Raw genomic sequence first — 22,629 nt, forward strand, 5'->3', positions numbered from 1 at the left:
AATAAGCTTACAAAAGAGCATTTACCACCTTTTCACAAAGTTGTTAGTATTAGGATTTCTGGATCTTCCTCCCATCATAATTCACTTCTTCCTCTTGGGTGCCTTACAATGAAGGCACTGTTATGGTTATTATACTGGAGCAGGTTGCACAGGGAATGATTGATACTTTAGAATAGAAGGAAGTATAACTTCTTTCTTTAGCCTTAGGCTGAAAGACAAGCACTAATATTTTGGGGTGGTTTTTTGGCTTGTAGATCTCGGACTTGGCATCTTTTGTTCCCATTTGAATAATCAATTCCACATCAAAAACCTTGCATAACTGTGGAATTGTGATGGCTGGACTGTGCAGCTCACCAGTGTTTATGTTTTAAAAGAAATAATAAGGTTTTCCATTCTTCTAAATTCATTCCCCCCTCCCGCTGCCCCTTAGCTGTATTCTGAACAAAAATGCACCATGGCAGTCCATTTGTTCATCACCTCTCTTCTTTATACATGGGAATGTTCATGACCCTCCATGTACTTTTGTACTGGCTATTCCAGTTGTTCCTTCCTCATCTTCAAGCAGTGATAACAGGGAGTGAGCTGGTTTGGAGTCAGTATTTCAACTTAGTGATCTGAAACAATCATTTCACAGAAGTTGATGCTGAAGAGCTTGGGATGCTGGAAGGGGAAAGCTGTGTAGCCCAGGACAGTGAGGGAGGGATGCTGGGCATCGGGGGTATCCCTTGCACATGTAAGATACCAGGAGTCAAGCTAGTCCCCTGCACCAAGAAACCCATTCCCAGTACCTTTCCTCTCTGGATAATTCCAAATATTCCCCTATTCCCTTACAGCACTCCTGCTTTTAAACATGTCAGTATGTAAGGAAGGTACAACAGCATCAGCTGTGAAGGGCAGGCAGGGCTGAAGGGAGCTTGCAGGTTCAGCCAGGGAGATGTGCAGGAAGGGAGAGGGGGAAATCAGTGACATATTGGAATTTTCACATTCCCTTAGAAAAAAGAAAGCCCCTGAGACCTGAGAGGAGACTGCAAAAGGCATCCATTTCGTTTCATATTTCTCACCAATATCAGTGATAGGGCAACCTCAGATATGTGATTGGGAAAACACATATTCAGGTCAGCACGTGGGAAGTGTTTGTTGTCAGCTTGCACAGTGAGAATTTAAACCAAAATAGCAAACAATTCATTCTCTTGGAAGTGATGCTTCAAAGTAGCAGAGGGTATTCTACTATTATTTCTGTTCTTTGTAAACTTTGTTTTTATAGGATTTGCAGTCCAAATGTTATTCGCACGCACTGGATGTCTCCTTAAAAGTTGTTAAAAGAATTAAAAGCTGAGGAGTTATCTTTTTCTCAAAAGAATGTCCCTTATACAGCTAAAGGAATTCCAACACAAATTTCAGTTTGGTTTTTAGCTTTGTAATGTGCCAAAGGTACCTTTTGACTTCTCTAGGCTTAATCTTTCTCTCTCTCCTAGGAGCTGATGCAGCAGAACGATATTGGCTACGTACTGAACGCCAGCAATACTTGTCCGAAGCCTGATTTTATTCCAGAATCCCATTTCCTCAGAGTGCCTGTGAACGACAGCTTTTGTGAGAAAATTTTGCCTTGGTTGGATAAATCAGTCGATTTTATAGGTGAGAAGAAAATTTAAATTCTTTCTCTCTCTTAGTTTTTTGATTCCTCTGTGTGTCTGCCTTGCTGTTATGGTTGGAGAAGCCCTTGAATGCTTTCTGGATGGTATAAAAATACCCTCGGGATCTGTGTACATGATCAGCATCGCTTTATAAGCACAGAAGCAAAATAACACAGCAAAGTAACATTCTGCCACTGCACATTCCAGCATGACAGAACAAAAACACTTAAGAGCACAATTCTGCTTTCAGGCAGCCTGGTAGAATCCCAATATATGTCTGCAGAGAGTGAATTAGAAATTTGGACATACAGCTTCTGTCCTGTGAGAAGTGAGCTAGCCGAATTCGAACTGGCCAAATTGTTCCATCATGAATGCTTGCTTGTTACTTGTATATAAAATTAGAAACAATTACCTTTCCCAGACATCTAAATAGGGTGGGTTTTGTGCACATTAAATTGAGGTATACTGTAACTGTGGTATGTCTCCTGTGTGTGTTATGCTTTTTCTATACTTAGTGCTGTACAGTGCTGGAGAAAAGAAGTGATTTTTTTGTTAAAAGCTTCCATGAGATTTGTAATTAGCAGTTAATTTGGAAGTTTTGAATAATTTTAAATAACATTGCTTTCTTTGCAAACTTTTCATCATGGTAAAATGCTGCTGACTTTGACTCTTGCCAATTTCTTTGCTATGTAGAAAAAGCAAAAGCATCAAATGGCCATGTGTTAGTGCACTGTTTAGCTGGGATATCTCGCTCTGCCACAATTGCTATTGCCTATATCATGAAGAGAATGGATATGTCATTAGATGAAGCTTACAGGTAAGAAGAAATTTCCTTTTCATACTAATTCTTGTCCCTGTGTGCTTATTTTACAGTGAATGATAAAATGTTATAGGACCAAGGGTAGAAGCAGACATTTTACCTGGTAGTTCACTGTCCTCTGCACACTCCTGTTTGAAGCGTAGACTTCTTCCAGAAAAAAATTAATGGTGTTGAATAGACATCACACAGCTCATATTAACTGCCCACCTGCAAAATGGACTTTGCTCCAAGTAGGCAAATACATGGAATGTAAACTGCCTATTAAATGTATGTATATTCTCCTGGTTCCAGCCAGGAAAGGGTGGGAGCTTGTGCAAGCTGATATTCCAGGTTATCATGTCAACTGGACTATTCCTTTGCACTGTTTGCTCTTTCACAAATTAAAAAAAAACACTAATAAAAAATGCAAGTTTTGTTTGACGTTTTTCATGTGCTTGCCTGCATTTGTACTAGTATATACACATATACACAAGTACACCTTTCCATTTTTCTCACGCTGGTTTTAATTACTGCACACTCATCTTCTGTACACTTCCCCAGAGAGATTATATTTTTAATAATATTTAATTTTCCCAGTGACATATAATATGTGTGTTTGTACTACATTTAGCTCCTCAAGGTTTCTTCCCTTGTTAATTCTTTTGTCCAGGAATGTTTCTTTAAAAAAAACCCAAAACCAGAGGAGGAGGGATTTGGGCAACTTTCTGCTTTGCAGCCTGTAAAAGCAGAGTACTTATTTAGCTATGTTGCAAATCAGACAGGTAGGAAGTATGCTTTTGTATTTAACTTTGAAGTGTATGACATGATTTCTATTACTTAGGTCTTTCATACATTTAGAATTCTGGTTCAGCAAAACATTTTCAGTATCATTGTACCTTCTCCATATTGAACCCAGTACATGACTGCGTGCTTGGATTGGCACACCTGTGCCAGTCAGGCTGCTTCCTACAGGACCCAAAAATAGGTAAATTTTTCTAGGGATTTGGCAATCCTGTTGCCCTTTACTGCTGAACACCTACAGGACTTGAGAGAATGTTCTTTGGTTTAATGCTGCATTTGCACCTGTTTTTCTTTTGGATTATCATATCAGTGGTCAATACCAGTGTGGGGTAGGAATTGCTGGAACTTGCTGGATAAGGTCAAAATCTATCATGGCTCTTTGTCTTGCCTGACAATGATAAACAGGGTAGGAAGTGCTCACTGCAGTAACAACAACAGCATGAGAGAGGTGAAAGGAATATGTGATGTCATCCCTTGGAATGATGGGGAAGGTGTCCACTCTCTGTAGCACATGGGAGACAGTCTCTTGGCTACAGCTCAAATGTTGTTCATGCAAAACTTGAGGAGCTCTTAACTCCAGTCAGAAACCAAGGTAGCAAAGATCCCACTGATGAAGTAAATAAGGAAAATGATGCACTCAAATCACTTGTGGACATCATGAAGAGTTAAAAAAATGCTTTCTTCCCCACCCACTTTTTAGCCACCTTTAAGTAAGCTATAGAGACAATTGACAGCATCCAGCATTATTTTGCTTAAAACTGCCTTTTTTAACTCCATCCTGAAGTTACTTGTGCTTGACTGAACCCTAGTCCAAGCTAAGTTAAGAATAGGCTGTAGACATGCACAACATTCACTTGAGGGTTATCTTAGGTCTGAGCAACAGGTTCTTTAAGTAATTCTTGGGTTTTTGTCCCTTCTTACCAGATTTGTGAAAGAAAAGAGGCCAACTATTTCTCCCAACTTCAATTTCCTGGGCCAGCTTTTGGACTTTGAGAAAAAGATAAAAAACCAGACCGGTCAGCCTGGACATATTAGTAAGTTGAAACTTCTGCATTTGGAAAAAAGCAGCGAGCACGTGCAGGTCCCGGAAGGAGGGCAGAGCAGCCTCTCCGTGAAGCAGCTCTGCATCACTGCTACCTCCGAGATTGTGGAACAGAAACCCATGGACTGTGGCAGTGCCCCACGCGGGCATCTGTCCCCTCTGGAAGATGGCCCACTGGTGCAGGGCATAAATGGACTGCATGTCTCCCTGGATAAGGTGGAAGACAGCAACCGGCTGAAGCGCTCTTTTTCTTTGGATATCAAATCTGTGTCCTACTCATCAAGTAGCAACTGTGTGACTGCGTCAGTTCAGGGCTTTGCCTCCTCTGAAGACACCCTGGAATACTACAAACATGCAACTGCTTTAGAGGGTAGCAGCAAGTTGTGTCAGTTCTCCCCTGTCCAGGAGGTGTCGGAGCAGACCCCAGAAACCAGCCCTGACAAAGAGGAAGCAAACCCTCCCAAAAAATCCCAGAACACGTGGCAGCTGGACAGCCAGGGCAAACGGCAACATCTGGGGAGAGCCAGTGGCAGTGCCACCACTCAGCGGTCACTCCTGTACCCCCTCCACCGGAGTGGGAGCATGGAAGACAACTACCGAACGAACTTCTTGTTTGGTCTCTCCACCAGCCAGCAGCATTTGGCAAAGTCTGCTGCTGGGCTGGGCCTCAAAGGCTGGCACTCGGACATCTTAGCTCCTCAGTCATCGGCTACATCCCTGACCAACAGCTGGTATTTTGCAGCCGAGTCCTCACATTTCTACTCTGCCTCAGCCATCTACGGGAACAGCGCCGCTTACTCTGCCTACAGCTGCAGCCAGCTACCCACGGGCTGCGAGCAGGCCTGCGCCGTGCGCAGGAGGGCAAAGCAGGGGGACCGAGGGGACTCCAGGAGGAGCTGGCACGAGGAAAGCTCTTTTGAAAAGCAGTTTAAGCGCAGAAGCTGCCAGATGGAGTTTGGGGAGAGCATCATGTCAGACAATAGATCCAGAGAAGAACTGGGAAAAGTAGGCAGTCAGTCAAGTTTTTCAGGCAGCATGGAAATCATTGAAGTGTCCTGAGGGGCAGCAGGCATGTGTGACTGTATCAGAGTTGCTTCCCTCTCCAGGCTGCTCCCCCACCATTTGAGAGATCCCTGTAAATCTGAAAACTGTGTGTAAAAAGGTGGGGGGAGGGAAGAACCTTGAGGCTTCAGTGTGAATGCAGCAAAAGGTTAGTGCCGCAAAGAAATGACGGGCGAGCGTCTGCCCGAGGACACCAGATGTACTGCTGGGTTTTTCTCCTCTCCTCTCCTGAAGAAGGGCAGAACACTTCAAAGGTCTTTCCCTGATAGAGGAAGCAATTGTATGCAATGGATTGCACAGCGTTTCAGTGGGTTTTATAAAGGAAGCTCTCTTGGCATCAACCTTGCTCTGGTTTCACTGAAACACGTTCCTACTTGTTTTGTTCTCCCCTCCTCATGCCCCATATGTTCACCAGTGCACCTTAGCCCTGACACTGAGCCAACCTCTGGAGGGAGACCTTTTTTCTGTAAGAAAGGAGACTGGGAGCAATTCCAAAGGACATAGGGAATGGTTACAGCAAAGCTTGTCTGAACACACATTTTAGACAAATGTAAATACTGGTGTAACTATTGTTCTAATGGATAGGCTTTAAGTGATTTGCTAGAGAGCTGCTTCAGAGAAAAAAAAGCAGTACCTCAAAAATATAAAAAATAAACTAGGGCTTTATGGCTGCCACATGCTGGTAGTCAGTTCATCAGCAATGTGAACAAGTAACAACTAGCCACATTTGATTTTTTTTTTTTTTAAAGCTGTCTACGCACAAGTGTTTCAATTGGCTGAGCAGCAATGTCTAAAAGAAGATGAATGAACCATACTTAGGACTGTTTCCTCCAGTCTTTTGATACAGTATTCTTATTTTTTATATTAAGCTGGCTTCTGGGAGAGGGGTAGTTGCTTTGGCTTCTAAGCTGTAATGGAGTGGTTGATAGGTAGGGTTACATGCAAGAGAAGCGGCTGCTACAAGTGGCCACAACATGCTTTTCTTGCCAGTTAATAATTCAATAGGAGGCTCTTGAAGGCTTTTTTGGTTTGGGGTTTTTTGGTTTGGTTTGGTTTTGTTTTGTTTGGGGATTCTTTGTGGGTTTTAAGATAAAAATGGAGTAGGCTTTTATCCTTAACTGAGCAGTACCACTGAGGAACTGCTCTTCATTTATGGTCCCAGTCCTACATGGGGTGGGGGCAATGCAGGTGGTTGGGTTTTATTCCATTCCAACATGGATTGAGACTGGCTTCTCATTAGTTTTGCTGACTTCATCAGATAAAGGGAAGTCTGGCTGGCTGCCCAAGGAAAACAGAAGGGGGCTCCAGTGTCCCATCTCATAGTGTGTGTGAAGGAAAGGGGGTTTGAGAAGGGATGGCTTTCCATTAAGGGAAGCCACTCCCCTCCCACACTTACAGCTTCAGAGGAACTCGATCCTGGCCATTGCTCTGTCCCAGTGTAGGGTCTTGGTTTCCCAGCATGCTGGTGTGTGATTTGTCTGCAGATGCTCAAGGCTGTACCGTGTCCTCCCTCATCACTCCAGAGAAGATACCAACGTGAGGAGGTGCCACATCCCTGCTGCCAAGGGGGTGTTTCACTGAAGATTAGGCACAGCCCTTCTCATGTTGTTTTTGACAGCAACCCAGCTGCTTCCCCTCCAGCTCCCATTCCTGTGGTAGCTGGGTTGCCCTGCTCACGTTGGTTCACGTGCCCACGTTGCTGCAAGAGATTTGTGGTCAGTGAGGGGTGGTACCAGAGGCACTGGTTAAAGCTTCATCCTTCATGCTCTGAGGGAAGCTGCACGTGTCTTACCTCGGTCTTTCTCAGCTTCCCCTCAGAAAATGTGTATTGAGGGGAAACTATATTTTTTTTTGTCCCATTTCAGTGCAGGCAGCTGAAAATTGTACATCACATGTAACAAACACTTAAACCCTGGCCAACAGCTTTAAAAAAAAATTTGTCAGCAGCAACCTGAAGCCCTAATTCAAGTGAGCAGCTTGGGTTATTTTAGGGTTTTTTTTTACTGTAAGTTTAGCTAGTTTGTGACTCAAATCTCAGGTTTTACTATATTGAAAAGTGGAGAAGATTTTGTCATTGATATGTTTTGTGACTAGGATGTGACTTTAATTTCCTACAGTGGACTGTTGAAAATAGCACTGAAAGCTACAGCATTGATTAACTTGATCCTAAAAAGTGCAAAAGGCACAGAGAGAGACAGCACCAGGAGGCTCTGGGCTGTGTGTACGAGATATTGGAAGAAGAGGTAGCCCAGGCAAGGGACAGGTTGACATCACACATATCAGGGGTTCATTAAACACTTGTCTCTGTTTATATATCAGGTGAAAACAATTACATTACAACTCTTTTCAGCATATATATACACATACTCTGTGTGTATATACCTATGTAAACAGTTTAACAGTGCTTCCTCCAGGAAAAGCCCATGTCTGTGATTTAAACCAGTTAATGGGGGTTAACACATATTAATTCATGAAGACAGAAGCAGATTCTTCCTGTCTTTTGTGCTCCTTCAGACGTGTGTTCCCCCCTTCTCTATGTTTGGGTTTTGGGTCTTCTCCTATGTTTGGGGTTTGCTTGCTTGATTGCCCTCTGAGGAACTGAAATCTGGTCTTGTGGCTCCTTGTGATTTCCAGTACATTCTAGTCCCTGAATGAATCAAAGCTGTAGGCTTGGTATTTTCAGGGGATAAGTCCCCATAGGAGGAAGCCTTAACCCCATGTCCCGCACAGAGTGGTGCCCTGGCTCCTATCTGAACTAGAGTCCTGTCCCTGAACAATACTGGAAATGGTTTGTAGAAGTCTGGAAGGCAAAGTGGAGGATGTGAGAGGGTAAATGTGTACATGTTCAATATGAATATAATCTATGGCCACTGGTGTATGGCATACTTGGCATATTTGGTTTATGGCAAGCTATTCAAATGGTTCAGAGAGATGTAAGTTTCTCATCTTTTTGTGTCATGAGAATTACCTGTATGTATGATGAAATAAAATCAGAAATGGTACCTGTTTATATAGAAGGGCTGAGGAAGGAGTTGTGGAGTGTGCATTACCTACCTGCAGTACAACCTGCTCCTGAGTAGGCAGGACGAGCAGGGGGCTTGTCCTTTATCATACATACCCTTCTCTGCAGCTGTGCCTGCTCATAAATTACATGGCTTGAGCAGCTTTGCACCACTTGTCACAAGCAGCCACGATTTTATAGCACCAGTAACCATTTAGGCCTCTTACCTGTTCCTGAATACCCCACCTCTTCTGCTTCCTTGAAGAGCAACAGTGGCACTTCTCTGCATTTAACACATTAACAATGTCTAATACAGCTGTGAGTAACCTGTTCCTCAGGCAGCTGTGTTAGTCTTGTTGAAGCAAGTATTTCAAATGGATTGTTACCTAGAATGATCCCCCTGGTTTGTTTGTTTTTTTGCCTCCCATACTTCTTATTTGAAGATTAATGTAATTACTTGTTTAAATACTTGTTTTGACTGATTCTGTCAGTCTTGAAGCATGCAGAGCAAGTTCTGCTTGCTGAGATTGGAGTACGCCCCTCATTGCTGCTTCAGAGAATAGCTCATACAAACTATAATGTTTGTGTAACAGCATCTTCAAACTCAGGAGCAGTAGCAGAAGGTTTTTCTTTTCTTAAAAAGAGAATTTCAAAGTATAATCCCAGAGAGGGAAATGCAGAATTCTTAGCCTCCCTAAAAGAAACCAAACCATCAGCCAGAGCACAAGTAACAACCTATGTGAGTTTCTGTGCTTATTTTCTACAAACAACATGTAGCAACTCTTACACAGAAACCTGCATCAGACGGAGCCCATCCATCACCACCTCAGACCTGCCCTGGCTTTGGGGACTGCTGGGTGAGCAGTTCTCCTTCACAGAATCAGAATCACAGAATATTGAGTTGGAAGGGACCAACAAGGATCATCAAGTCCAACTCATAAGTGAATGGCCCATACAGTGATCAAACCCATAACTTTGTCATTATTACCACGTTCTAACCAACAGAGCTAATCTCAGGGTTCCTGTGGATCAGGCTGTCCCGTGCAGGCTCACGTATTGAAGAAGTTAAAACCTAACTGTGGTAGCTAAAAGCAAGCCAGCAGCCCCCACAGAAGGATCACAGACCAGCTGAAAGAGGCTAAACTTGCGCTAAAAGCAGAGTCTGACCCATTCAGTGAAGTGCAAGGAACTGGGAGGAGGAGATGAGCAGCCAGCAGGGCAGAGGCCAGCCTGGAAGTCAGCCTGTCCAAGGATGCCCAGCTCCAGCTCCTTCTGTGATCTGGCGAAGAACTGATGTAAAGCATCTGTCAGGACATGGTCTCTATGTGACAGGAAGATATGTGTGGGAGGAAAGAATAAAAGAAACATGCTCATGTTTATTCTTCCCACTCAGGCCTGGGAAAGCCGTTGGGTGCACACACAGTGCAAGTGCCCTAACAAAACAGGCAGTGGTCTCACACTGCCAGTGCTTTGCACAGGGAAACCGCAGTCTTACACAAGTCTTGAGTCCTTGATCCTCAGATCCTCATCACCTCCATGAGTTTGCCAGCACAGAAAAGGTAGGCAGCCAGCTGAACTACAGTCCCACCCCACTGCTGGTGAGTCCCAAGCATTGCCGCTCACATCACGTATTTAAACTGGACATCAGTGCCAACCAGAATTGGGGTCGTACTGGAAGAAAACCCAACATTTATTTTCACTCTGGGATATGTTTCCTTACAGTCCCAGGGCAGAGGCAGCCCCAGGGCAAGTGAGACCAGCCATGTCCACAGCACGAAGGTGGGTTCTGGGTACAAAGCAAAGCTCAGCACTGTCCACATATGTCACGGCAAGAAGTGGTGCACTGAAAATGAAGAATAAGCAAGGCAATTGGAGAAACAAAACACTTGGGAAAGAGCCACACCAAACGTTTTACTGCTGGAGCTGTGGAACATGTAAGCATGTAGGAAGCTGAACGGAGAGCAAATGTGCCAACAGGATAACCACCCATAAACCATGGAGCGCTCAGCCACAATGCTGGGAATCAAAATGCATGCTGGCAGCTTGGGAACAGCAGGGACAGTACAGTAGTACCTCAGGACACCACTGGTACACAGTCAGAGAGAGGGGCTGGCTCATACAGTGCATGGGCTTGAGAAAAACATGTATTTCTACTCTTTCTGTGTAAAAGCTTAGAGGAGGGAAAAAACACACTTTAAATATTTCAGTATACTTAATTTAAAATGCATTTACTTAAAAAAAACCCTGAAAAGTCTTTTCTGTCCCCTTCACCAGATCTTCACAGAAATTGCCCTGCAGATAGGTTGGCACTTTAACAACCTGTCAATGCATTCAATTACAAAAACAGAACAAAGCAAACCTCTTCTGCACAGGCAGCACACTGACCAGTATGGGATGCAACAAACACCAGTGGCAGCACAAGGGGAGAGCTGCAACGGCAGTCACGGGAAGGACCAAAGCAGTTCAGGCCAGCAGGGAACCACAGACTCAGAGACTCACTCTCCTCCCCAGCTTTTCAGAAGATTGCATATCAAGAAGCTTACCTTGTGCCCCAAACCACACACCACTTCAGAAAGCAGAAAAGGGCAGAAATGTCTGGTTTCAGTGGAGCACACCAGATTATTCTCTGTTCATAGCACTAAATTTGTGGTAGAAGTAACAGCTAGCACATTCGTGAAAGATACCTGAGGCCTCCTCCAAGAGCATTTGGCTTGGAAAAGGAAATTCATAAGCAGAAAGGTAATTTCAGTCACATCACAAATCTCCTGCTAAGCAGCATGGGAGTAAAGCGACAGTCTCACCCTGAGCATCACCTGCACCTGAAGCTGAAAGCAGTGTGTAGAGCAAAGCCAACAAGGAGCAGCCAAGCAACAAACAGCATCTCAAGAAGATGTGGCATGAGGCGTCTTCCCCTCAGCAAGAGGGCCAAAGACTTACAGTTAATGAAGGCCATGACAATGTTTTAAATAAAGCTATAAACCATTGCTTGAGAACAGTTAGAGGGTGCATGATGTCTTACAGTACCCATACAAGTTACTATCCTGTGGAACAGAGGTGATGATGTATGAGCTTTGGAAGAGGTTCCCCTTCACGTTTCAGCTCTGATTTCTTTCTAGTTAAGCTAGTAGGTCTTTCACAATCTGCCCTTGCTGTATGGAAGGCTCTACCTGTGAAGCCCAGCAGCACAGCCAGTGTTCCTAGGAACAAGCATTTTCTCCCATTCTCAGCCCAATGCCCAGGTGTTTTTCAGCAAATGAGGAAGGAACTGATTTGCAGCCCTCGGTCCTGCAGCCTTCAGATGGGAACACTATTCATTTGCCCTCATTAGCACTGCATGGAGCAATGCTTTTATCTGATACTTAATGGCATGAGGCTAGATGTCTAGAAACCTTACACAAGAGAGCATCCTACAGGAGAGAACATCTCAAGGGCCCTGCCTTGAGATCCAGTATCAGGACCTTCCCACTAGCATAGGCTTCCAGCACACCAGGGTGTGGGATATTAAATGATCCCGTCTGGCAGACAGCTGAATGTTGCACATTTTAAACATCCAGACAGCATCATTTGGACAAACAGGACAAAAATTACTGCAGCTGCTATTTAAAGCAGTTCAATATTCTTGTGTGTCTGATGGCAGAAGGCAGAGACATATTCCATGATGGACGATGACGACTCGCCTGGGCATGGCCATGACAAGCAGGTTCTCATGGGTTAAGTCTCACACTGTAAGCTTTTAACAAACCAAGTGTAAAATAGGGCAGGAAGCTTGAACAAGGATATTGTATCCCATGCAACACACAGCATATGCCTACATATTACTGTGTAAAACCTCTGGGGTGGGAGCAGCAGGCAAGGAGGCCCACTCTGCTGCCTTTGCTAAAAAAATCTCCTGCTGAGTTCCTTGGCCTCTCTGAAGCAGTCAATTGCTCTTCCCAGGGCATCATTCTAGGGGGCTTAATTTCTACAGGACTCTGCTTTCAGACAGTGTTCAGCAGGCCCTGGGGTCCAACCACCACTGTGGTTCAGATGCACATCAGTTTGCTGCAGTCAGCATCACAAAAATTCACTCTACACTACATGGCCTTTGGGAATGCAACAAGAGAACAGTCTGTTGCTTCTTGCCACCAGGCAATAATTAATATCATCAAAAACCTACTGCATTCTTATTTCCAAATGCTCAGAGACAACCTTTTGCTGACTAAATACTCTTAAGTACCAAGATGTATCAAAGCAAGTTGCCTTTGGCAAGTCACCTAGCCTTGTACTGTACTGGAGGCTGGTTTGTCCCTGACTCTCAAAGAGGGCTGTCCTCACCACTGCAACTGCACTCTTGACATACAACCACCCTTGGGGTTCATGGGCACTTCAGCCTCCTCACCAGCAACAGCATCCTGGGTCCAACAAAACACACACAAACCTACCCCGGCCCAGCAAATCAAGGGCTCCTCACTCCTGGTTACATTCTCTTTCTGCTGCGACAAGAGCTGCCATGCACTGGTGATGCAGGCTGTTAAACCCTATTTCTAGATCTATAAATATTTTTACAGCAGCATGTAAAATATCCCTGTTTTACACAGGGAGAAACCAAAGCTCAGAGAGGTGCTGCAAATTGCCTGCAGCCAGCAGACCAGCAATAGACTTGGCAACTGCCCTGTCTCCTGTGGGTCAGCCCAGCAGCCAGGCATCATGGATATGCTGCCTGCCTTCCAGGAGTGCCCTTGGCTTCCTTGGGAGAAGGCAAGAACATCCTGTTGCCTTTGAAGCAGGTGGCTGAGAACAGTCCCCAAAAGGCCATGTGGTTTCAGTCATGAAACAGCGTGCTTAGGCCAGCTCTCAGCAGAATGGCAGCTAAGCCAGTGCAAAGACCCAAAGGACTTCTTGTGTCTCTCCACTCCATACACCAGACGGTAAAGAAGCAAGTGCACCTCTCTGGTAGAAAAGACAGCACCAAGACAACTGGAGTGTCCCAATAAAAAAGACACCTCATGTCCAACTTTGGGATGGAAAGTGAGCAGGTTGGTACCAGTGCCTGTCAGAAGAACATGAAATGCCACCAGCTGGGGCATGGGGACATTGCCAGGGCAAGGGGGAGAGGAACACTACAGCTTGCTTAACATTAACTACATACATATCTAGAACAGTTATTCCTTTACAGGCTCATAAATTAGTGAGCCCATACAAACAGGAGCCTCAAGGACATGCCAAAACCCTGCAATGCAAACCATGTTAATTATGATAATAGGCAGATTTTAATAAGCCAGTTCCTGGCCCTTACACTTTCACCTATAAAACACACATATTTCCAAGGCCAGGGGATGTCAGAAATACCTTCCAGACATCTGATCGTCTAAACCCCAGTGGCACAAAAATCATGTCAGAAGGTTCGTCACACCCTGTATCCCTTTGAATTTTTTTAGTAAAAAACAAAACTTCAGATGAAAGAAAATTCCTCCTCTGTAAACCCCAACAGCAATGAAACAAATGTCTCTGCACAGGCAGTAGTAGTGGTAAAGGAGACAGGAGGGCAAGAGGAGGGGGATGAAAGAAATGTAAATCCTCTTCTCCAGACGACAGGACAGGGGAGCTCCTGGATTCCTGGCTGTGCAGTTCTGGCAGATGATGACGTTCTTCCTCCGATGCCCTGGCAGAGTCAGGCAGCACTGCTGTCTGCTTCAAACATCTGCCAATCCAGCCTGTTGGAAGCGTGTCTGTGCTGAACACTGGAGCATGGAAGATGAGGAGGGGCAGCCTGCCGGGTCAGCTAGGACTTCAGCTCCCGGTCAGGTTTCATGCTGAAGGGCTCCAGCCTCTCGCTCTCCGGCAGCATGCTGTTCAGCCGCTCCATCAGCGGGATCGTCTGGTCGATGCCCATCTGGATACGGCGAAGGATGGCAGACATCTCATTGACCTTCTGGATCTGCTCCGCATACTTGGCATACTTCTTCTGGCGCTCCTGCATGAAGCTGTAAAGAGTTTCCACAGAGAGGTCCATCTGTTTAAAAACAACAAGTAGAGCAAGGCACATTAGGCCAACTGTTGCTGGAGACGTTTCAGCACTCTGTCTTTCCTAAAAGCGACCAAGAACCACCTTAGATGCCCCACTGGAGATACCAGACAGGTAGAAAAGAGCTCCTCGGAAGGTACATAACCAGTTTGTCACTAAATGGGGTTCATAGTTGTACACCAGGGGTGACATATGACAACCTCAGTTCTACACCCAAATACCTAATCAGAAGATTCTTTATTTGCAGGACTGAAAGCCAGCAGGCACTGCCAGGGATTTCCCAATAAACCAATATACATATCCTCCAAGTTACACAAACTCAGGGAATGCATGGCCTCTGCCTACACCTGTAGTATATTTTCACTGGAGACTGGTCATTTGCAAGCATTAAGCTCTGCCATACTTGCCAGTGCTAATTTTCCTTGGTTTAGCCAAGTTACTCTGCAACTAAGCCACAGCTGTTACTACCATTGTCATCTGGAAAACTCCTGCCTTGAGAACCACAATGGATTGCTACTGTCCCTAATTTCCCTGAAACCCAAAAATAAGGAGTGTTATGAGTGACCCCCAGAGAGACATTAAGTAAATTAGCCATGCAATTAAGCACAGTCAGTACCCAAACATGGCTCAAGCATGATGACAATGACAGGAACTGCTGTGCTGTTCCTGCCACTGAGTGATGAAGGTAGCCTTTATAATTCACAGTCCAATCTTCTCTTCAGCCAGACCTGCAAACCCCAGGCAGAATTCAGTCAGTAGCTTCCGAGTCAGACGGTTTAAGCTGTTTTACACATTGTAAGACACATCACATGTTCAAAGAGTTTGGTAACAGGTCTGCTCCGAGCCCTCAAGCCCTTGTCTCGCTGTAGCTGCACTCAACAATCCCAGTCATTCCAGCACACAGGCTCTTCGGCTCTTCCGACTCTGAATACATTTTGTGGAAAGCAGTCCCTCACTTGGGACACAGTACATGCCCACAGGGGCTGCTGAGTGAAGGACAGAGACAGACACACACTGACCAGTTTTAGCCCGTTGCCACCTCTTACCACTGTTTTTTCCAAATCTCTCCCATCTAATCACTCCCAGAGGAAGGAGGTCACTGCTCATGATGAAGCAGGGAATTGGTTCCGAGAACTCCTGGTCTACTAAGAAGCACAGGTTGAAACCACATCCCTCACACTTTAACTGTGTGACAGTCAACCCATTTGGCGGAGAACAGTGACTGTACCTGTCACCGGGGACAACACAAATTTATCAGTGCAGTGCTAAAAAACATGCCGTGCTGACCCGATCTGACTTACACAGTACTTAATCAGCAAGTGTAATCCTGACCCAGTATCCAGTGGTGCAGGTTTGTAGGGGAAAGCCTTCAGCAAGGGGAGGAGTGGGTGGAAATGGTGCAAAGCTGGAAGGTGCATCCCTCACCGAGGACGGAGGTCCTACCAGGGAGCACTGCCGTCCCACTGGCAGCAGCAGGGTTTGGCCCTGGGGGAACAACTGGTGTAGCTATATCTGCTGACAAACGTCCCTTTCAAGCCCTGGGGAAGAGGTCAAGTCAGAAATAGTCAAGAAAATACTGAAAACCTAAGTTACCTTAGGTTTTTTGTAACTTAACTTACTTACAAAACAGCATTTAAAACAAACACACAAGTTTCCACTGAACTTGTCATGGGGATTAGGGCACATTTTTTCCTCTATGACCTCCATCAGAGCTGGATACTCTTTAATTTCATCTTTACTTTCTACTGCTTTCAGGCTGAATTCTTCCTCTTTGCCTCTGTGCTTTCCTGTGAATTCCTCCCTCCACACTTTCACGCACGGGAGAAAATAAAACCAGCAGAGCAGGAAACTCCAAATAGAGTGGAAACAATTTAAGCCTACACAGGGGTTTCTATTAAAACCTCAGCTCAATAATTTAGTAGCTTGGCGCTAGCTCTGTAAATTGGAGTGTGTAAAAAGCAGACCACCATCAACCAGTAAGTTAAATCCAGTGCCTAAAAACATCCTACCTAATGAGACAGTGGCCTGAAGTGGCAGCCAGTCGGAAACCTGCCAAAAGCCAGCATGCCTCATTAAACTGAGCAGTGTGGGGACCCAGGCAGAAACCTCCTCTAGTTCTGAACTTCTCATCCACAGGCAGGTTCTCCATGCAGCCTCACAGCACTGCATAAGAGGCAAAGCTTGCACCTACCAAGCTTTTAAACAAAAAACACCAAAGGCCCCCTTTTTTCTCCATTCCAATAACTTCCATCTGCTGACTTTTTAGGCTCCTTGCGTAAATACGTGTAACGTCCACTTACGGGTGAGGAACACAGGAAGAAGCTGGAGCTGACCTGCAGTAGGAAAGAGAAACATGGAGTGGCTTCCAAGCTCTTTGCTACCTTTGGACACGTTCACAATGGCCATAAAAAAAAAGCTGCCTCACACAAAAGGATAAAGGGTGGAAGTGAGTGTTTCCTACAGTTCCCCTACACCTAGCATTCGGGTTTGCCTGCTGAGGGAGCCACGACAGCTGCACAGCCAGCAACACAACGGGGAGGACTGAAGCTGAGTAATTGTGAGGAAAGGTCAATTTTTACTCAGACTGAGCCTGGTATTTTTAACTATTAAAAAAAAAAAAGCAACTACATGTTAATTCCTGTAGATAAATGCCAATGTCTCTTTGCAGCTTTCCTTGAAGCAGGCCTAAGTACACACATCCTTCCTGCCTCCTCCCCCTCCAAGCAAGCTCCTCTAATCCCAGTCCTTGTGCTTTTACCTTTCCTGGCATGCAGTCCCATTCCTCTCACACTCAGACCCTTCATACTCTGAGGGTCAGCCCTATTTACCCACCACAGAGACTAAAACTAGCCTTTGGTAATCCATAATGAGCAGGGAACATGCATAAGAATCCACTTAATTCTAATCTATTTAATTTCATACAGTACCAATAAAAGCATCTGGAGAAGGGAAGCTGAGGGGAGTCTGCTCCCCTGCCTACAGCCAAGGCAGTCCATGCTTTTCAAGACACCCTTGAGGGTCAATGAGTGAATCTGCCTTCTCTGAACAGCTCCCATCAACTCCCACCTCCCTGACATGAAGCCCTGCCAAATTCACCTCTGCAAAACGTTCAAGTCTCAACCTTCTTGTCCATCCCTATCTGTGAAGCTCCCTGGGAAGGCCCAGCAAGACACTCCAGAGCTAGCTGCTCTTCCAGTATCCTACAACCATCTGAGAGTGTTTATTTGAGCCATTGTTTCTGCTCTGTTTGCTTCAAGCCTCCTATACAGCAGGCCACCAAGTTGCAGATAACTTCCCATCAGCTGGCCACTACCCTGAAGCCAGAAGATATGAGAGATGTGAAGCAGCACTGTCACCAGCCCCTTGACAACCTCACCATCAAGGCTTCATCATCACCCATCTGTCCTTCAAACATATTCACTGAGTAAGCTACAATCATCCCCAACTGAGAGGTACAGAAGAGTTTAGAGAGTTTAAAGGCTGGACCTGAAGCCTGTAAAGAAGCAACAGAAAAAAGCAGAGAGCAGAGCCCAGCATGTGAGGTCAGAGTTTTAATTCTCATCAAAACAAGAAGTTCTGCCCAATCTGGACTTGAGAAAAAAAGATGGGTTCTCAGTGAAAGGGTGAGAGCTCCTAATGAATATTTTATTTCTTTCCAAAAATCATTCCTCCTGTTAAAGCAACAAACCTGAGGCTGGACATGCCCAGAGTAGAAGACAGGATTTTTCTTCCCTTCCTATGTTGAAAAGCATGTTTCTTCATGCTTTTCTTTCAGAAGTATACTATATATATATAGTATATATATACTTCTATAGTATATATAGATATACTACATATATGTATACATACACTCTAGTATATATATACTTCTTTCAGAAGTATATAAAAATGAACAAGCCTAAAACTCACCTTCCAGCATGACATGATTTTTTTGTACAGCCAGTGACATTCACAATTTGTGCCTTTTTCTGCTATAAAGCTCATGCCTCTTCTGTGGCTCAGCAGCAGCAGGACACTAATTCATGCCTCAGTTTCACATTTTAAACATGAAATGACATCTACAGGGCTTTTCTTTCTTCAAATAAAAACAGATTAATAATTACTTCCAACAACAGGGCAAGATGGATATTTCCCCACTTAAATGGGCCCCAGCACAGCCTCTCCTGCTACACCATTCACACTGTCAACCCATAAGAGTCTCCTCTGCATTACACAGGCCCATTTGTAACACCACACTGGTGAAACACAAAAACAATTGAGGATACTGTCAGACATCTTGCACACCATAAATTCTTGCATTCATTTAAAAATTTTTCTTGGCCCACACTGCCAAGCAGAATAAAGACATTAATTTAGCCCACAAAAAGATTGAGGTCAGCACTGGCCACTGCCCAATTCTTTTCAAGAGACCACACTGAAAGCAAACCAATGCCCATATATATACATCTCTTACCTGGCATGGGTTTATAACACCTCTGCCATGGGCATATGAGTGTCCTGAGGTCTTGGAAACAGTGGTCACATCTTGTTAGTTCAATGACTGAAAATGAAAATTGCAGCAAGACACATTTTCCCTGGGTGCAGAATATGGTTGCAGAAGTTCATTAAACTTGGAATCAAATTTCTAGAGAGGCACTGCTGACCCACATAACAAACCAAATACATCTGAGGATGCTTGGACATTCTCAGCTTCTCCACTCCTTCCTAAAATGCCAATAAGGCAAGATGATGGGGGTTTTTTTCCTCCCCCACTCAGCAACAGCCTTCAAGAGCTCAAGCAGACATCCATTTGTCCTGTGTCCTTCTGTCCTAACAATTTGCTCTCATCTCCCATTCCCTATGGCTGCTGTTCAAAAATATACAGCTATTAGGGTGCAATCCTCATTCCAGAAAGTTCATTTGCTGGAACAGCACTCGGAATACAAACAGCCTTTCGTTCACATTGTCAGGTGCTTGACTGGGGTTAAATGAACTCCTTCCTGCAGCTGCACAAAACCCACATCACAAAGTGACAGGCGGGAACATGACTGCATGGAATATTAGTAATGATGTGTTGGTGTGAAAATACTTTTCAATCAACACACTTAAAACTGAAGACAGCTCCTCTTTCTGTACTGTCTGAAAACAAATGTGTTAAATGAATGGCTTTTTTCCCCCTTCCCCTCTCTCTTTGATAATGTCACGCAAAGTCAGCACAATAGATCATGATGACTTCCTGATGATGGGAACATCTTCTGTTTCTCCCACTCACCACATACAGTAAGTGGTAAACTGACTGGGTAGCATCTCTTGCAGTGTGTAGAAAACATAGACACCCAGTCAAGGATCCCACTCTTCAGCTTCAGTCATGAGTACAGCTTGTATGAGTATCCTTCTTCTGTGCCACTGCCACATAAACAATTATAATTTGTATTGCTTATCACATCTAAGATGGAATCCCTTTCACTCCCTCTGTAATTTGTCATTGCTGTAAACAAATGCTAAGGATTACTCTGTCTAAGCATTGTATGGATCACAGTCAAGTCAGAGAACGAAGAGTAACCATTTTAACTGGCTCTAGCACTGAGTTTTAGCAATATTAACAGGTATATCAATGCCCTTACTCCAAAAGATCTACAGTTAAACCCATGCCTTAGTCCCTTAGTACTATAGTGCTATACATGATAGCATAAGATAGGCTACTGCACCTGTAAGATCAAGATTTAATTATTTTGGAAGGCCTTGGGATACACAAAAGCATTCAGAATTCCAAAGAATGAGAAGGTTCATTCTTGAAATTAGCTTTTCCATCTTTACGTAAATCTTTTCCTGCCTGTTGTGTTATTGGACAGGATATGTTTGTCACTACCACGCAGTCTGACCTCCACAGCCCACATCTCCCTCACAGCTCCAACTCAAGCCTACCCTGTTTGAGAGTTACCAGCATCCCTCTGCTAACTGGCAGTCCCCCAAGCTTAAGTTATGACTGCTATCACTAACTGTTGCTAAAAAAAAAAAAAGAGTCCCAAAGCTACAATTAAAATAATACCTATCTCTTGCCCAGCATTAATGAACCAGTAGACTTCCAAGTGTTTAAAACGTAGGGCCCTACTTCACAGAGAAGATGGGCAGCAAAACCTGACAACCAGCAGCCATCTGAAATCTGGTGCTGCAGATGCCATAGCCAGCTCTCCAGTATGGATACGTGTCACATTACAGTCCCATTCTATTGGTCTTTCTACACTTGTATTTCCCTCAACACCACATATATTCATCATCTTTGCCTTTCAAAACAGCTAAACCATTAACAAAGGCAGGTGAAACTCAGGGCACTGCAAAGGAGCAGTCATACCCTTCTCCTTCAAATGAGCTGAAATAATCACAAGCTTAGTTCTGCACCTAAGTTCTTGGGGGAGAACAAAACAAATTTAGTCTTCCCAGCCTCCCTCTTCTTCAGTGGTTTGGTCTTCTGTTCCATCAGCTTGCTTGACTGACCTACCAGCAGGATCATGAGAGAAAATGCACCTTCTTTCCCCCTGCATGTGTTCCTGGATTCTAACTCAGTGTTTGCTGTGGCTGTATCAGACTTAACTGCACAAGATTCTTGAAAAAACAGAAAGGAAAAAAAAGAGTAAGCTTTCTAAACTGTCACCAAGAAAGGTTATAGTATTTTCTAGTTCATTGTCTTTGACTAGTAAGAACACTTTTTTAGAGCTTTCAACACTGCTTTCCTAGAACAATCTACATCCATCTAAGAAGCCATCTCTAAAATTTATCATGACTAAAAATGTTAAGTTATATTCAAAGCATTAGAAATGCTTCCATACCTATTCTAAATAACAAAGTTTAAGAAAAATAAATAAAAAACTCCACCCAAAGAATACATAAAATTATTGAACCTGTGTGTGCAATGTTTTTACAAAACCTCTCTTTTACGGAATACAATTCCACAGAAATTAATAAGAAACTCCTGGTCTGTCTTCAATTAGCTGTTCCTGGAAAAGAAAAAATACATATCTGTTACAGATCTGCTGCCTAAATGATAACTTGCACAACTCTTATTTCAGTCTACCTAACAATTCTGCTACAAAACACAACCTTCAATTTCCTCATTTCCTGATTTTACCCTGCTGATATATTACTTGTTCAGAACATTCCTATATCCAGCCAGAGCTTGAATACTATAGGACAACAGCAGTTATAAATGTTCTTTACACTTAGGGTTTTATTTTATCATAAATTTCAGGTTTGTACTTTTAATACATCAAAATGACTAGCTTTAAGCAAGTTGGTTTTCCAATGACAAGTAAGTTTTGGGTTGAAAAGAGATGATCACTGTCATTAATGAGATGTTTCTCAGAAAGCACTGCCATTCTCATTTCAGAGTGAAAATACTCAGCATCATTACATTTGCAAGCCATCTGCTGTTATTCTCAGCTTCACACTTGGGACATGATAGCTGTAGGTCTTCTTTCCCAGATGTTCTACAGAAGGTCTTTCAAAATTTTTCAAAAGGGGATGCTACCTTTGCCATATTTAGCCAGGGTTAGACACACCAGAAGAAATTTTCTCCTAGAAAATGCTCTTAAGTCTGTTCTCACAGGATGCAAAGGAGGTGAGTTTTAACCACTCCCTACTGCTTGTGAAGTGCTAAAAGGATTACCCTAGGACTCCCTCTTTTTTCTCTGAGGAATTGCAAAGATGGGTTCAAGCTCCTTGCCACACTTAAACTGCCAGTCCAGCACATCTGACTGCATCAGACCTACCTCCCATGTGCTGTGTAGATGGATACAAGCAAGAAGGCTGAAGTGTGAGATATGCATGGACCAAGCCCAGCAGTTAGGAACTGGGGATTTCTGGACATCTGAGAACCCATTTTGCTCTTCCCCTGACAGTCACAGTTTTGACATGGAAGTCCAAATCAACTTCCCTTCAAGTGGGGAAACTCAAAGGTATGTTCAGTTCTAATAAAGTCAGTCTGTAATAACCTGAAAAATTGCTGAAAGATCTTTTTGTAGCTCTACATCAGCTCTTCCGTGTTTAAAGAGAACACGAAATGAGCCAAGTACCTCCCAGTGATATTAAGGGGAGGATCTACTCCTTCATTCCCAGAAGAGATACTTTCAAGACTGACTCCACTGTACTTCCACAGTGCTGAAGCCCAAGAGTTCCAGCACATTTCTGGAGGTCACAACATCAGCCTTTGGCTTCAGGAAATCCTCAAGGAAATCTTGAGCACTGTAGATCATTTACAGACTAAGCTCTTCTGAGGCTATAGACTCTTGTTCCAAATACAGTAACAAGAGC

The 22,629-nt window shown here is 44.0% G+C and overlaps 2 protein-coding genes across 13 annotated transcripts in view; one reads left to right on the forward strand and one right to left on the reverse strand.

Annotated features, from left to right (window-relative positions):
- The window catches only part of DUSP16 (dual specificity phosphatase 16), a 61,874-nt gene extending 53,508 nt beyond the window's left edge, over positions 1-8,366 (forward strand). For all 4 annotated transcript variants that reach the window (XM_032689558.1, XM_032689560.1, XM_032689559.1 and 1 more), the window contains 3 exons: positions 1,476-1,635; positions 2,328-2,451; positions 4,159-8,366. In XM_032689558.1, the coding sequence (XP_032545449.1) occupies positions 1,476-1,635; positions 2,328-2,451; positions 4,159-5,335 (1,461 nt within the window). In that variant the 3' untranslated portion in view covers positions 5,336-8,366. The remainder of the gene's footprint in view (positions 1-1,475; positions 1,636-2,327; positions 2,452-4,158) is intronic.
- BORCS5 (BLOC-1 related complex subunit 5) overlaps positions 1,765-22,629 on the reverse strand; it is a 77,475-nt gene continuing 56,610 nt past the window's right edge. For 3 of the 9 annotated variants that reach the window (XM_032689562.1, XM_032689569.1, XM_032689570.1), the window contains one exon: positions 10,232-14,331. In XM_032689562.1, coding sequence (XP_032545453.1) covers positions 14,101-14,331 — 231 coding nt within the window. In that variant the 3' untranslated portion in view covers positions 10,232-14,100. The other 6 variants (XR_004357404.1, XR_004357403.1, XM_032689564.1 and 3 more) reach the window with 6 other exon arrangements.

This window comes from Chiroxiphia lanceolata, chromosome 5, assembly GCF_009829145.1.
Source record: "Chiroxiphia lanceolata isolate bChiLan1 chromosome 5, bChiLan1.pri, whole genome shotgun sequence".
In the NCBI taxonomy this organism is placed as follows: domain Eukaryota; kingdom Metazoa; phylum Chordata; class Aves; order Passeriformes; family Pipridae; genus Chiroxiphia; species Chiroxiphia lanceolata.